The 15,291-nt window shown below is 41.1% G+C and overlaps 1 protein-coding gene across 6 annotated transcripts in view; it reads left to right on the top strand.

Moving 5' to 3' along the window:
- MYRIP (myosin VIIA and Rab interacting protein) overlaps positions 1-15,291 on the top strand; it is a 406,340-nt gene that overhangs the window by 122,100 nt on the left and 268,949 nt on the right. The window contains exon 2 of one of the 6 annotated variants that reach the window (XM_064589748.1): positions 1,300-1,355. The exons of the other annotated variants lie outside the window; for them this stretch is intronic. Within the exon in view, the coding sequence (XP_064445818.1) occupies positions 1,327-1,355 (29 nt within the window). The 5' untranslated portion in view covers positions 1,300-1,326. The remainder of the gene's footprint in view (positions 1-1,299; positions 1,356-15,291) is intronic. 6 annotated transcript variants of the gene reach the window in all.

Genomic DNA, 15,291 nt, shown 5'->3' with positions numbered 1-15,291 from the left:
AAATGATAATATGGTATATAGCCATTATCATCTCCAGTCTGGAATTAGGGGAGGGAGAGGCTACTGGAAGTCTGAAGACAAAGTCTGAACTGGAGGTGCTGTGACCTCTGGGTAAGGGATGAAGCCAGTCCTCTGGAGAGTGAGCTGAGGGAAGGAAATACCCTGACCCTGAAAATAGACCACACTCTCTCCCTCTGGCCACCTTCCCCGGACTCCCCATTGGCTGAACCCACCAATAATCAGAGGGCCATGGAGTCTGCTGATGTGGTCCCTTCGAGTCAGTCACCTGGGGGGCATAGTGGAGAGTGGATCAGAAGGGCAAATGGAAGATCATAAAGCCCTCCACCAGTGCTCTAGACAGCTCCAGGCATGTGAACTTGAACAAGCTGGGTAATTTCTCTGAGCCTTCCGTTTTCTCATTTTAAAATGGGGTAATCATAGTTACCTGGCTAAGTTAGTTTAGGGACAGACAGTATATGTAGATTACCTTTAACAATAGGTGCTATTTAATATAAAGCTGCTCTTGTTATTATATTTGCTACCACCATTGCTATTTCAACTAACTCTTAACATAGACCTGAGGTTCACATGCCAGAAGGGAAAAGATGTAAGATATTTAAGAAGCATTTTAAACTGTTTTAGAATAACCACAGCATCTTACATTTATGTATACTTTAACCTAAATTCTGATGATGGCTAAAACAGAACTCCCATCTCCTCTAGAGGCTCCTTATTACCATACATTTTCACTTTTCCCTACCTACTCGCCAGGGATAAGAAAGAAAATTAGTAAACTTCCCTACTTTGAATTCCATTCCCCTACCTACCTCATGGTGGGTAATTTAAAGACAGGGAAAAGGGCCAAAAGATTTGGGATCAACAGAGAGAAACTGAGATTAACACACATTGCCTGACTTCACCGTACTGCAATTTGATGTGATTCTGTAAAAACCGTGAGTACAGGGAGGTGAAAACTGTGAGTGTAGGCATTGAGATATAATAAATGTGCCCACCTCTGTCATTTGCCTTCTCTAAAGTATTTCTGATTACAAAGGAGGATTTATAGATATAATAATATAGATAATAGTATATATATATAGTAGTATAGATTACTATGCTTTATTTGTAAGTTAGATCATAAGTCAAATAGAAAGCCAAATGGAAACATCTTAAAATTTCATCTTGGAAATGAAAAAAGGGAATCTGTTGTCTTTGCAAAAAAAGAAATCTGCATCTTCTGGGTCCTGGGACACTAGGAATAGCATCTGATTTTGAAAGAAATTCTTACTCATTTCTTAGGGCAGACGCTTGGTGCTGTCTACACGGATGAGACTCCTGGCTGTGAATAAAACCAGGTCAGAGGTTTTGCTACAGTTTATCATATTATACCTATGAATAATTCATGAGCCATCTGTTGACCATAAAGCCAGTTAAGGAATTCTAATAAATGCATGATTTCCATTTCCTGGGGTAAAGCAGCATTGGCATTTACAACCTTCCTGAGCAATAAAATGCCAGTAAAAATTTAACTGACAGTTATGGGTCTTTGCTATTTCTAAGCATTAATCACCTCAAAGACAGTATCATGTATCTTCACTTCTAGAACGCTGAGCTACAAAACGTTGGCAATGTGTTAAAACCTCAATTACTTCTTATGATATAATATCTTATATTCTCATGAGCCAGACTTAATGACTCACAAAGACAATTTGGAATAAATATGGATATTCACCCTGGAATTTTCTCTTTCAGTGACAATAATTATTAACAACACTAGTTTCTTCTCTGAGGTAGTGATTTTTTGGCAGTTTCGTTCTTATTCAAAATGTACTGAAGATGTGATTATTATAGTGCTGCTATCTTTCCCAGCTTGTAATTGCTCACATATTAATTGAATTTCTTTTTTATTGGGCAAAAGTAGCACTGTATTAGCAGAAGGATATGATTTTGAAGTGTCACTGCCACAGAATGATTTTAATGTGCAATTAAACTTTAACTGTTATGATTCTGAGTTACTTTCAAAAATCATAAATATTGCCTTCTCTGATATTCTGATCACCCTGGAAAAAATAAAGAAATAAATATACTTTAATAAGTATCAAACCTCAGTCAGATTTTTGTCATGTTGATATTTTTGTTTTGAACATTCTCGTATTTTTTGACACAAAGATGTGAGTGTCTCCTTTGGGCCAGAAAAAATTCATGCCCTGAGTCTTGATTTTATCTCTTATTCCAACTGACTTGAGTAATGTGACTGTTTATTAAACTGTCTTTGTATTTTGAAAATAAAGATAATGAGTATATAATAAGACCCCAACTTTGTAAATAAATACAGGGTGTGTATATGTGTATTTGTATTGATTTTTAAAAGATCACGAGGGAATATTGCTAAAAATTGAAAATGATTACCTCTGGGTAATTTTTTTATTATAATTTTTGGTTTTAATTTGTATTTTATTTTCTAAATTTCATTTAATCATACAGTATTTTTTTTAAAAAAGTAGTGATAAGTAAGAGTGCTCGTTTTCCTCCTCCTCTTATTCACAAAGGCGCACATCCAAAGAAAACACTATAGAAGTTTGAAAGAGGACATGTGCACTGACAGGGTGGGTCCCCAGGATGGGGAGGGTGCAGGGATGGGCAGTCCTTCAGGTCAGCACACTGAGCAGATCTCTCAGGGATGACTCCTAGAACCAGGCTCCCAGAATCTGACAGTCACGTCAGAGCACACAGGCCCCTGTTGATGGTTAGATGGTTGTCACCTCTTGGACAAGGATGCCCCTGTTGACGTGACTGGTACATTCTCTGCCCCTCTGGATCCAGAGCTGATGGTTGTTCAGTGAGCACAGAACCAGCGCAGGGCTCACTCTCGCAGGCTGACCACCTTTGGCATCCACCCCCACGCCCCTATTAGAGGGATTGGCCTGAGGACTTTTGGTTAAAAATGACTGGGATGAAGCTAGTCTTTTAAAATGGAGATCTGGGAGCACCTGGGTGGTGCAGTCAGCTGAGCCTCCCACTCTTGGCTCAGGTTGTGATCTCGGGGTCTAGGATCGAGACCTGCATCGGGCTCCACACTTAGTGCAGAGTCTGGTTGGGTTTCTCTGCCCCTCCTTCATGCATGCTCCCTCTCTTAAGTAAATAAATAAATCTTTAAAAAATAAAATAAAATAGAGATCTGCATAAAACATACTGAAATGGAAAGAATAAAACCCATAAACCTTGAGACTAATTTTTAGGTCAACCTTTATTATTTATGATTTACACCTTCTGACCTCTTCCTTCATGCTTTCTTTAGACCAAAACTTCCAGGCTTCTTGTATCAAAATCTTTACCTTCTGTCCACATGGTCAGTACTGGCCATCACCTTTTAATACAGTGTCCAGATTTCCCTTCTTTTGTGTTTGCCTGGGAGCTCATTTATTCATCAAGGTCTGTGGAGCCCTTATTGCCTCTATGTCCTAGGTCCTGGGCAAGGTAGATGACTCACAGACCCATAAAAGTAACCTCCATTTGTTAACGAAAAGGGTCTCCAGCCCTCATTGCAGCAGGACCTCTTTGAGATGAATTCACTGTGTAGTTATAACTATTAGCCTTCATCTTCTGGATGTAGTCCTAGGCTCAGGCTGGGTACCATGTTACCACTGACAAGGGCTGGTACCAGTCAATATCCTTGAATTGAGACCTGGGGTGGCATTCATGCATTCATGAACTTAGCAATGTCTATCATAGTCCCCAAGTATAAAAAAAGACATTCAGACTAGTGGTATTTTATGCATTGGTATATATCAGACCTGTGTGAATGACACCAGAGTTGTAATTTTGCCTGGATAAGGATATTGGTATAAAGTCGCTGAACAGATAGCATCTCAGTTTGAGACATTATGGTTAAAAGTGGGTGATGAGAACTGTGGTTTTTGGGGTGTATGTGCTATGGAGTTTGGCTAGTGTCTCCCACGGCCATCTGTTTTGTCTGTAGGTGACCTTGGGGCTGTGCAAAGTGAGTGTCCAGCCCCTCCCTGATTAACACATCTTGTCTCTTTATATAGTAAGAATAACCGTGGACATTATGTTCTGCCTGGGATTATGATGTCTCAATGCCGTATGTTTGTGTTGACATTAATAGTCTTCTCCAAAATTTGGCACAAGCCTGGCCACATGCTGACTGGTGACAGGACTTCCTAGAGATCACGAAGAAATCAGTTCCAACCTCAGCCTTGATCAGGTTATTGAATTTGAGTTTGATTCTCTAATCTGCAAGTGGGTAGCTCCATCATCTTGTCAAAGATAGTTATTGGGGAAAAAAGTGCTCCATAACTTACCATTGCATCTTACTGAACTCTGTGTTGGTTTTGTAAAAATGTTATAAGAATCCTCCTGTACATCACCTAGGCCCCCAGCCTCTTTTATGTTCAAAGTGGTAGCATTTTTGCACTTTTGTCATGATGTTTGGTGCTGAGTTGCTTATCCCCCCTCCCCACTTTTTGAAAAATGGTATAAAAAATAAAGAAATTACACAGAGCAAGAGGTCCTCGGTAGAAATGGCCCATTGATTCACTGTACATTAGTGTTGACTGCTGAATGAAAACAAGCTCAATGCCTATAGATTGCTTAGGCCCTAAAGTTTGCATATACCAGAGCTTTGTGGAGCACTCAACCCAGATTTTTAATGAGTCTATCCCTCTTGGGATTTACAGTGTTTATAACGAAAAGTAAGCGGCTAATTTGCCAAATATAGTTAGGTGACCAAGTTTTATCACCCATTCTGCTGGAGAATGCAGGTGACATTTGATTTCATGGCAATTAATAGGTAAATTTTAAATGGCCAGTAAATTGGCAATTGATTGTATTTTCAAATGAACATGGCCACCACAGAAACACTGTGTCACTTTTGATTAACATCCACATGACACTTTTGTAATGAAAATTAATTTCAATGGCTGAAAGATTTCTACCAGATCTGTTTAAAGTATTTAAGGAATGAAGATCCCTGTGGTTGGTGCTGATACAGAGGGGAGCACAGGAGCTCACATCCAGTGGGAAGGCAGAAGTTAGTCAAAGAATGTCAGAAGAAAGTGAGACATTACCTGTAGCACAGGTGATGGAGAAGGATCATAATGCTGCTTAAGATGGATTCTCTGGAAGCAGAGCCTGAGACAGGGGTTTGGATGCCCATGATTTATTGGGGGACTGCTCACAGGAGAAGAAGAATGTCCAGATTGATGAGGTATCAGCTGGACTGAGCTTTAGCCTGATCCCATGGGAGCTCTGGAGCTTGACTTGCACCCCAGAGTTGCCCTGCCTTAAGGCAAGTCTGGTCTTTCACAGTCTTCCTGCTCTGCACGCCTCAGACATTAACCAGGGTCTGACCTGGGGTGGATTGGTATGTCTACTGGGCGAGGGGGGCTTCTGTAAAGCCAAGGGCTGTTTTACAGAGAAGGACAGCAACAGAGAGAATAATGCACCAAGTTGTGAGGGACCCTGAGTGTGGCTCCAACAGCATCCCCTGGAGATGCTAAAAGAACGTGTAATACAGTGTTCTCCATTCAGAGCCCTCTGATGGCCTCCCCCATCACCCAGAAAAAGAGCCACATTTCTGAAAAGGACTGCCAACGCCTGCAGGACCTGGTGGGGCTAGATTGTCAGTTATCTTTTCTACTTAAACAGCAATGTATATTTTGGACATCATTTTGCATTCATTCCTTCAGCATGTGTTGAGGCACCAGTTTTGTTGTCTTACATTTTTATTCCAAAGATTTGTAAGTGCCCTAGATTTTTGCTTTAAGGTAAAACTTAACATATGGTATGATTTTCTGGCTTCAGAGAAATCTTTTTTCCTCCACCAAATGTGACCAGAATTACTGTCTCCATTTGAAATTGGCCCAAGGTTGAAGATAGAAAGAAAGAATCTTTGGGGTCAAAACATACATATATATATTTAAAACTACACAAAGGTTTTGCTAGATACAGTGGACTTCTTTATCTGGGCTGTATCCTTACTTAGAACATCTGCCTTTCTTCCCACATTTAGGTTGGTCTCTTAGATCTCTGCAGTCTGGGCTCCTTTCACTTTTTTCAATGCCTCTCTTCATTGTTTGGTATCAATTCATTTTTTTCCCTCCTTGAATTCTTCACCTTTCTGAGTTCCATTTTAGCATTTGGTGTTCATCCTATAGCAAATCCAGGAAAGTTCCTGATATCTGGTCATTTGTCAAAATCAAAATCCAATGATGCCTCTGACATCCCCTGCTATCCATGTTGTTGAGGCCTTGGTGCAGAGGCCCCCTGTTGATGACATGGGGATTCTTTGCAGATGTTTTGAGTCATTGTCATTATCAGCCTGGCTGCTAGATCTGAACCACTGCCAAGTTCCTGAGGAGACAATTTCATCTGCCAAATTTCTTCCAATTGCAGGAACGTATGTTACTTATAAGACATACAACCAAGGATTGATTTAACGCTGGAGGTTAGAACACATCAACTAATGTTTCCTGTATGCCAGTGGGGACTGGTGGGGGTGGGGGTGGGGACTTCTGGCACATTGGAGGAGCTCAGGAAATATATGTAGGTTGAATAAAAGTGAACTGGCTGAGTTGGAGAATACAAAGAGAAACAAAACATTTTGAGTTTTGAAGAACCCAAAATACTGGAAGGGAAAGTGGACCTGCAAATACATGATTATAACAAACTGTTATATGCCTCAGTTTCCTCATCTATAAACTAGAGGCAAGACCTCTCTTTTGAGAATATGAAATGAAATGATGCATGTACAAGTGCTTAACAGAGTGATGGACTTAATATTAGGGCACCATTTAGTGGAGACATGTACAGAACAGGGAGAAAGTAGTTGAGTCTATAGAGTCGTGGTGAAGTGTATCCAGAAAAACTTAATAGACCTAGTACCTGAGAGTTGAACAAGATTTTGTGGTTCTATCCATCCATTCATGATCTGCGTTGGCAGCAACACCCATGTTTGTTGGTGGCACTGTGTATGTTTATGTAGGATGAGAAATTGGACCTCAGTGGATAGGTTTGATCTCCTAATATGGCTTAACATTCTTGTTAATGGAATTACCAGTTTTATCACCAAAGGAACCACTGACAATTGCAGTTAAACATTATTTACAAATACCCAATGGCCTTGATCATATTAAACAACAAGAATTGCTAATCATTGTGTTTCAGAATCTCAGGCCCTGCCAACTCTCTTGGGAATGACACAAGATATTTTCATAACAAATTTAGTAATTTCAACACCATAAAATATGTGCTAGGGAAAACTAACCAAGTACTTATGATTAATCTTAAAAAGTATTTTAAAAGAGGGGTGTGTCGAACCATGAGAGACAATGGACTCTGAAAAACAAACTGAGGGTTCTAGAGGGAAGGGGGGTAGGGGGGTGGGTTAACCTGGTGATGGGTATTAAGGAGGGCACGTTCTGCATGGAGCACTGGGTGTTATACGCAAACAATGAGTCATGGAACACTACATCAAAAACTAATAATGTAATGTATGGTGATTAACATAACGTAATAATAATTAAAAAAAAGAAGGGTGTGTGTCTTTTTAGTATCTGTTCTACAATCAGTTTTTTTATTTTTGCCTGAATCATGATCCTAATGACTAGGCCTAGTTTCCCCTGACAATGGAATTCTAAAAACACTTCCAGGTATCTGAGGCAAAGCCATATCATGGTGCATTGGCAAATCTCCTCCAGGGTTATTTACCCAGTAATGTCAAACTCATAGATAAGAAAACATGTCAACTCCATTGTCCATGAGTTTGAGTTGCCTAGAATAATATGAAAAGCATTTATTGTGATGATGAATGGGTATTAGTGTTTAAAGATTGGAAATATTTAAAACCTAAAGCAACCATAGAAACTTATTTCTTCATAAATCTTTCTGAAATTTTGCTTTTGACGAGACTTAATCCATAACCAAATACCATTGCTAAATATAAACCTGAAATACAGGTTTCTGATATTTGAAAAAGTGGGCCTGGATTACATTTTGGCCCTTATGTGACCCAGCTCCTTCCTCCCTGCTAGCGTCTGTGCAGGATACAGGGCACCAACTTAAACATTGTCAGGAAAATAGGAAGTAGTACTACAGAGAAAAATGAAAATCTAAAACAAAACAAAAGGTAAATTGGTTTCCTTGTTCAAAACGCTTTCCTGGGCGCCTGGGTGGCTCAGATAGTTGGGCGTCTGCCTTCGGCTCAGGTCATGATCCCAGGGTCCTGGGATCGAGTCCCGCATCGGGCTCTCTGCTCCTTGGGAGCCTGCTTCTCCCTCTGCCTCTCTCTCTCTCTGTCTCTCATGAATAAATAAATAAAAATCTTAAAAAAAAAACCAAAAACGCTTTCCTTTGGATGCCAAGTATATGTGTATATATGTATACCCTCTTTGTTGTATAACACAGTTTTTAAGCCTGAAGTTTGAGTAATATGAGTTACTAATTAGAAATATTCTCCATCACAAACTATTCGGTTTTGATTGTTATGCTGTTTTGACCCTGCTGATTTTAGTTCCTAATGCCTTTTCTGCTACACCACATCCCCCTAATGCCTGACCTATTCTGTTTATTCAAGAAATAACTGGCAGCTTGCTTACTTGACCCCGTGGGAGGGCTGGGTTTGCAGTGGGGAGCCACCCAGACCAGGCCCCACCCTCATGGAGTTCTAGGGGAAGAGGCAATTAACAAGTAAACGAATGAACAGGTATGTAAAGTTATTAATTACAGATTTCCATAAGGGCTGGGAAAGGAAGAAATAGATCACTGACATAGACATTAAAGGGGACACATTCTCTACAAAACACTCGAAGACACGAATCTGTGTATTACTTGATTTCCCAACATAAACACCACATGAGAAATTTAATTTAGAATTAGGTGCCAGAAAATGCTACCTCCTATAAGGAACTAGTGAGCTTCCTTCTTTGTAAAACCGAAAATGATCTAGTTTACTGTATTTCCTTTTTTTTTTTTTTTTTTTTAATTTTCTTGGCTCTCGTTTCCAGGAAGCTTGGAGGAAACTTTGATGCCTGATGAAAGCATTAAAATGTCTCTTCTGGTCAGTGTGTTTGTGCAGCAGATGAGCAAAACACCACTCCGGCCCTTGCAGCCCCATTCCAAGGATGTGTTTATAAAATAGTGGGTGGTTCTGAGGCAGGCCAGAGCCAGCCTAGATAAACCAGAAAAGAGATACTTTGGACCAGAGCAGAGATGTTTGAAGGGTAGTTTTTAAAAGGAAGTTTCTCAGCATGATGTGCAACATAACTTACACCTCAATTTCTGCACAAAATTCTCAATAAAATGTACAGTATTCTCTAGTGTTTGGTAGAAACTGGATTTGGGTTTTGGGATGCACCAAATGTTGAGGCTGGCCTGAAATTGGCCATAGAGTTAGAGCAGATGTCCCTAAGAGGCCAGCCTCATTCTGTTTACATTCTGTTTCTGATCCTTTCGTCTCTTATTCTTTTCCTACTTTATTGATTTTTGTGTATTTATACCTTTATATATGTGAACATTGATGGCAAGTACAAATAAATCTCTCTCTTGAGTTCCTTGAGAACCTAAGGTGTGATAGGCATACAGACCTGGACTAAAATCCTTGCTCTGATATCTACCAGCAGTATCCCTGGATAAGATGCTTGTTGGTGTTTGCTACAGGGCCCCACCCAGATCTCCTTTACCAGTCCAGTACTCCCAAAGCCCAGTGGCTCCAAGTGTTGACTGCTGATGGCTCATAATTGCTCCCATATCAGAATTTCTTCCTAGAGATTATAACCCCTTGGGTTGGGGGTGGAGTGGCTTCCCACAGACATGACTGATTAATACAACGGTGCAAAAGGCTATCCTCTTCTCAGAGCAGGACCAGCTCTGCAGTATAATTCAAGTCCCTAGAGCTCCCATGGGGTCAGATTGAAGCAGACTCCACTGAGACTACTTCTCTGCTTGCCTCCTTCCCCTTTTCTAATCTGTTTCCTTTCTTCCCTTCTTTTGAGATTACTCCTACAATAAATCATGTGCACAAGAATCCCTGTCTCAGGCTCTGCTCTTTGGGCCTCTGTTTTCTTTTTTTTTTTAAAGATTTTATTTATTTATTTGACAGAGAGAGAGAGAGAGTGAGAGCAGGAACACAAGCAGGGGGAGTGGGAGAGGGAGAAGCAGGCTTCCCGCTGAGCAGGGAGTCCGATATGGGACTCGATCCCAGGACCCCGGGATCATGACCTGAGCCGAAGGCAGACGCTTAACGACTGAGCCACCCAGGCGCCCGGGCCTCTGTTTTCTTATTTGTAAAATGAAAAGAGTTCATCACTGATAGAATTATTTTAAGGATTAAGTGAAATAATATATGTATAGTGCCCAGAAAGACTTAAAAAGCAGGATTTCAGGAGCTAGAATTAACTGTTCATGATGTAAAGCCACATCACATGACTAAAGAAACACTGAAAAACTGAAACCTTATTAAAAACTTCCCAAGTGTCTTGTTATTCATTTTGTTGGTGTTAGTCATCATGATCCAGTAGATGACCAGTCCTATTGCTAAGTGGTAGACTTTTTCCCATTTCTAAGTGCAGGGCTGTCCTCTACGGGACTCTGAATACATGTTAGTTGAGGATATTAGGTTATGAAGTATAACTCTTGCAGCCAGTGGCAAACTGTATGAAGATTGTTCTGTCTAAGCTTTAACAAGCTTCTAGCGACATACAGAGACAAACTCTTGCAACCAGTTGTCCTTAGAATTTGTGTCCCTATTCCCGTAAGGCTTGGGTTTTAGAACTAGTGGAAACTTAGATCTCTGCTCCAACTTCTTATTTCCAGAGAAGAAACTCAAAATTCAGAGAGGTGAAGTGGCTTGTTCACTGTCCCATGGTGAATGAGGAGAACTGAATTCCAATCTGACCTTAGCCCTGGCTTCCAATTCAGACTGTTTCTGTGTGTTGTGCTGCTGTCTATATGCACATGGATTCTTTCTCTATGAATGGTTCCCATCTGTTTAATGACATTTAGTGCTAATTATTTTTACTACCTTCCTACTGCTCTCCACTTTGCTCACTGATCTCTAGCCACCCTCTCATCATACTGTTTTTGCAGCACAAAGGGTAAGCTTCCTACTCTAGGACCTTTGCTCTGGCTATTCCCTTTCCCTGCCATGCTCTTCTGTGTACTACCTTCAAGTCTTTGCTCAAATGTCACCTTCTCACACTGGCCCCCCTATTTAATATGGCAGGCCCCCACCACCAGCACTGCAGATTTCCCCTTGCCCTGCTCTACTTTTTTCTTTTTTCCATAGCACTTATCACCTTCTGTTATACTATATAATTTACTTATTCATTATGTAATATGATGAATGTTAATGCCCTGAGCACAGGGATCTTTGTCTCTTTTGTTCACTGACATAGTCCACGTGCCTAGAAGAGTGCATAGCACACAATAGGGATTCAGCAAGTATGTGTTGAATTAATTAACCTTCCAAAATGAATTTGTCACCTAACGGAAGGGTCAGTGCTCCAGTGTGGAAGTACAGCTCTCTGTGATGGCTGAGAGAGGTTGAAGAAATGTCCTGTACCTCATGAAAGACCAGGTCACTGCTATCTTAATTCTGCCCACCAAGAGACTAGTATCAAGAGACATGCTGTAATTAGAACCCCTTATCCACTGTCCCCTAAGAGGCCTCGAGGGCCTCCCATCAAGACTCTTGTCACCCTTGACCCCTCTCATGCCCACAAGGCCAAACTTCCTCCATCCCTGGGCTCTCTCCCCATGTAGTGCAGGTCAGCCTCTGCTCTGCCTCTACCACTTCATCTCCCCCAAACCCTTCTATTCTGCCCCCAGAGCTCATCACCATCAGCAGCAGAGACCCCCTGTCCTCAGCCTCTTCTCTGAGAGTTGCCATTGCTATCTCTCTGTGAAGTATGCCTCTCCTCCAAGGACACCAGTACCCCAAAGCCTTTTCAGATGGTGGTTGTTTCTTCTCTTCCCCACTGTAACTCTGAGCCTACTCCAGATCAGAACCTGACTCCTTTGAGGCACTTGCCATCTGAATGTACTACGTTCCACTTGACATTGTTCTGGGCATCTGTCAGCCTTGTAGTCAGTCCCCCTTACTCACAGGATATTTCATTGCCTAGACCTCTGGCTCTCACCGTCTGTTCCTATGACTCTCCCACTTCTCTTTGGTGACCTCAGCATCTCTGCAATAACCTAGAATGCTAGTCTCTCAATTCTTTGCCTTCCATTAATCTTCCAGTCCGTGGCCCTTCTCTAGTCCTTGGCATCCTCAACAATGCCCAGCTCCCACACACAGGAGTCAGTGGACACTGAGCTCTGCCTGGTGTTCCTAAATCATTTCCCCAGTCAATCTCCATTCTCCAAAATTTCAGTTAGTCACACTTTGTCCTCTATCCTCCACCCTCCTCACCCCTGTCCCCTCCTCATTCTCAGCTAATTACATCTTTTTTCCTGAAGGTTAATTTTATTTATTCATTTTGAACTAAGAATAAAGTTACATGTTTTATTAATAGGCCCTGTCCTACCAGGCATGGTTGCTTATTAATAATAATGAACCAGTAATTGAAATTTCAACTAGAAGTAAATTGGTCCTAAGAGAAAAGTCGGCTAGCACCCATTCAATTTTTCCCTCTTCTACTAAGCTTTTTATAGAGAAATTAAGGCTTATGTTACATTAGTCTAATCTTTGCCCCTCTTTGAAGATGGGCAACTTCCATTTGAGCTGGGACTCAAAGAGTCCATTTTAAAGAGTTGGGACTACTTTCTATCCAAAGATGCATACTGTTAACATTTTGATGTTTATTGGTGCAAATTTGGGTTTTTTTTTAATTATTTTTTTAATTCAGCAAGAAAATGAAGTGGGGGAAATCGGAGGGGGAGATGAACCATGAGAGACTATGGACTCTGAGAAACAAACTGAGGGTTCTAGAGAGGAGGGGGGTGGGGGGATGGGTTAGCCCAGTGATGGGTATTAAAGAGGGCACACACTGAATGGAGCACTGGGTGTTATACGCAAACAATGAATCATGGAACACTACATCAGAAACTAATGATGTAATGTATGGTGATTAACATAATAAAAAAAAGAAAATAATACAAAAGCAATTGGAAGCAACTACCTCATCTTTTTGCCATCAGATCTGCTCTGTTTCCCCTCTTAAGGCAAGTGACTAGACATTAAGCATGGGTAGCAATAAACAGCAACACCTGGGTGGCTCAGTTGGTTAAGTGACTGCCTTTGGCTCAGGTCATGATCCCAGGGTCCTGGGATCGAGTCCCACATCAGGCTCCTTGCTCAGCACGGAGCCTGCTTCTCCCTCTGCCTGTAGCTCCCCCTGCTTGTGCACTCGGTCTCTCTGTCAAATGAATAAAATCTTTAAAAAAAAATTTGTGGGTAGATGCAGTATCCCCAGCATCTCAGAGCCCAAGAGGGATGGGCACAGCAGGCTTGAAGTTTTTGGGTTGTAAGACTTAGACTCTGTGCTAACTCTTCTTTTGTTTTTTTTTCCATTTACTTTTATTTTTATTATTTTTTTAAAAAATTTTTAATTGTTATGTTAATCACCAAACATTACATCATTAGTTTTTGATGTAGTGTTCCATGATTCATTGTTTGTGCATAACACACAGTGCTCCATGAAGAACATGCCCTCTTTAATACCCATCACCAGACTAACCCATCCTCCCACCCCCCTCCCCTCTAGAACCCTCAGTTTGTTTTTCAGAGTCCATAGTCTTTCATGGTTTGTCTCCCCCTCTGATATCCCCCCTACATTCTTCCCCTCCTGCTACTTCTTTTTTTTTTTTCTTAACATATATTGCATTATTTGTTTCAGAGGTACAAATCTGTGATTCAACAGTCTTGCACAATTCACAGCGCTTACCGTAGCACATACCCTCCCCAATATCTATCACCCAGCCACCCCATCCCTCCCACCCCACCCCCACTCCAGCAACCCTTAGTTTGTTTCCTGAGATTAAGAATTCCTCATATCAGTGAGGTCATATGATACATGTCTTTCTCTGATTGATTTACTTCGCTCAGCATAACACCCTCCAGTTCCATCCACGTTGTTGCAAATGGCAAGATCTCATTACTTTTGATGGCTGCATAATATTCCATTGTATATATATATATATATATATATATATACCACATCTTCTTTATCCATTCATCTAAATGGACATCTCTGCTCTTTCCACAATTTGGCTATTGTGGACATTGCTGCTATAAACATCAGGGTGCACGTACCCCTTTGGGTCCCTACATTTTTATCTTTGGGGTAAATACCCAGTAGTGCAATTGCTGGATCATATGGTAGCTCTATGTTCAACTTTTTGAGGAACCTCCATACTGTTTTCCAGAGTGGTTGCACCAGCTTGCATTCCCACCAACAGTGTAGGAGGGTTCCCCTTTCTCCGCATCCCCGTCAACATCTGTCATTTCCTGACTTGTTAATTTTAGCCATTCTGAGTGGTGTGAGGTGGTATCTCATTGAGGTTTTGATTTGGATTTCCCTGATGCTGAGCGATATTGAGCACTTTTTCATGTGTCTGTTGGCCATTTGGATGTCTTCTTTGGAAAAATGTCTGTTCATGTCTTCTGCCCATTTCTTGATTGGATCATTTGTTCTTTGGGTGTTGAGTTTTCTACGTTCTTTATAGATTTTGGATACTAGCCCTTTATCTGATAAGTCATTTGCAAATATCTTCTCCCATTCTGTCGGTTTTCTTTTGGTTTCATTGGCTGTTTCTTTTGCTGTACAAAAGCTTTTTATCTTGATGAGGTCCCAATAGTTCATTTTTTCCCTTGGTTCCCTTGCCTTTGGCGATGTTTCTAGGAAGAAGTTGCTGAGGCTGAGGTTGAAGAGCTTGCTGCCTGTGTTCTCCTTTAGGATTTGGATGGACTCCTGTCTCACATTTAGGTCTTTGAACCATTTTGAGTCTATTTTTGTGTGTGGTGTCAGGAAATGGTCCAGTTTCATTCTTCTGCATGTGGCTGTCCAATTTTCCCAACACCATTTGTTGAAGAGACTGTCTTTTTTCCATTGGACATTCTTTCCTGCTTTGTTGAAGACTAGCTGACCATAGAGTTGAGGGTCCATTTCTGGGCTCTCTATTCTGTTCCATTGATCTATGTGTCTGTTTTTGTGCCAGTACCATACTGTCTTGATGATGACAGCTTTGTAATGGAGCTGGAAGTCTGCAATTGTGATGCTACCAGCTTTGCTTTTCTTTTTCAACATTCCTCTGGCTATTCGGGGTCTTTTC

Source organism: Mirounga angustirostris, unplaced genomic scaffold (genome assembly GCF_029215605.1).
Source record: "Mirounga angustirostris isolate CCGP_5_RB_7025 unplaced genomic scaffold, mMirAng1.0.hap1 SCAF_1, whole genome shotgun sequence".
NCBI classification, from domain to species: domain Eukaryota; kingdom Metazoa; phylum Chordata; class Mammalia; order Carnivora; family Phocidae; genus Mirounga; species Mirounga angustirostris.
Note: the sequence above shows the minus strand (reverse complement) of the source record. Positions and strands in the feature narration are given on the sequence as shown.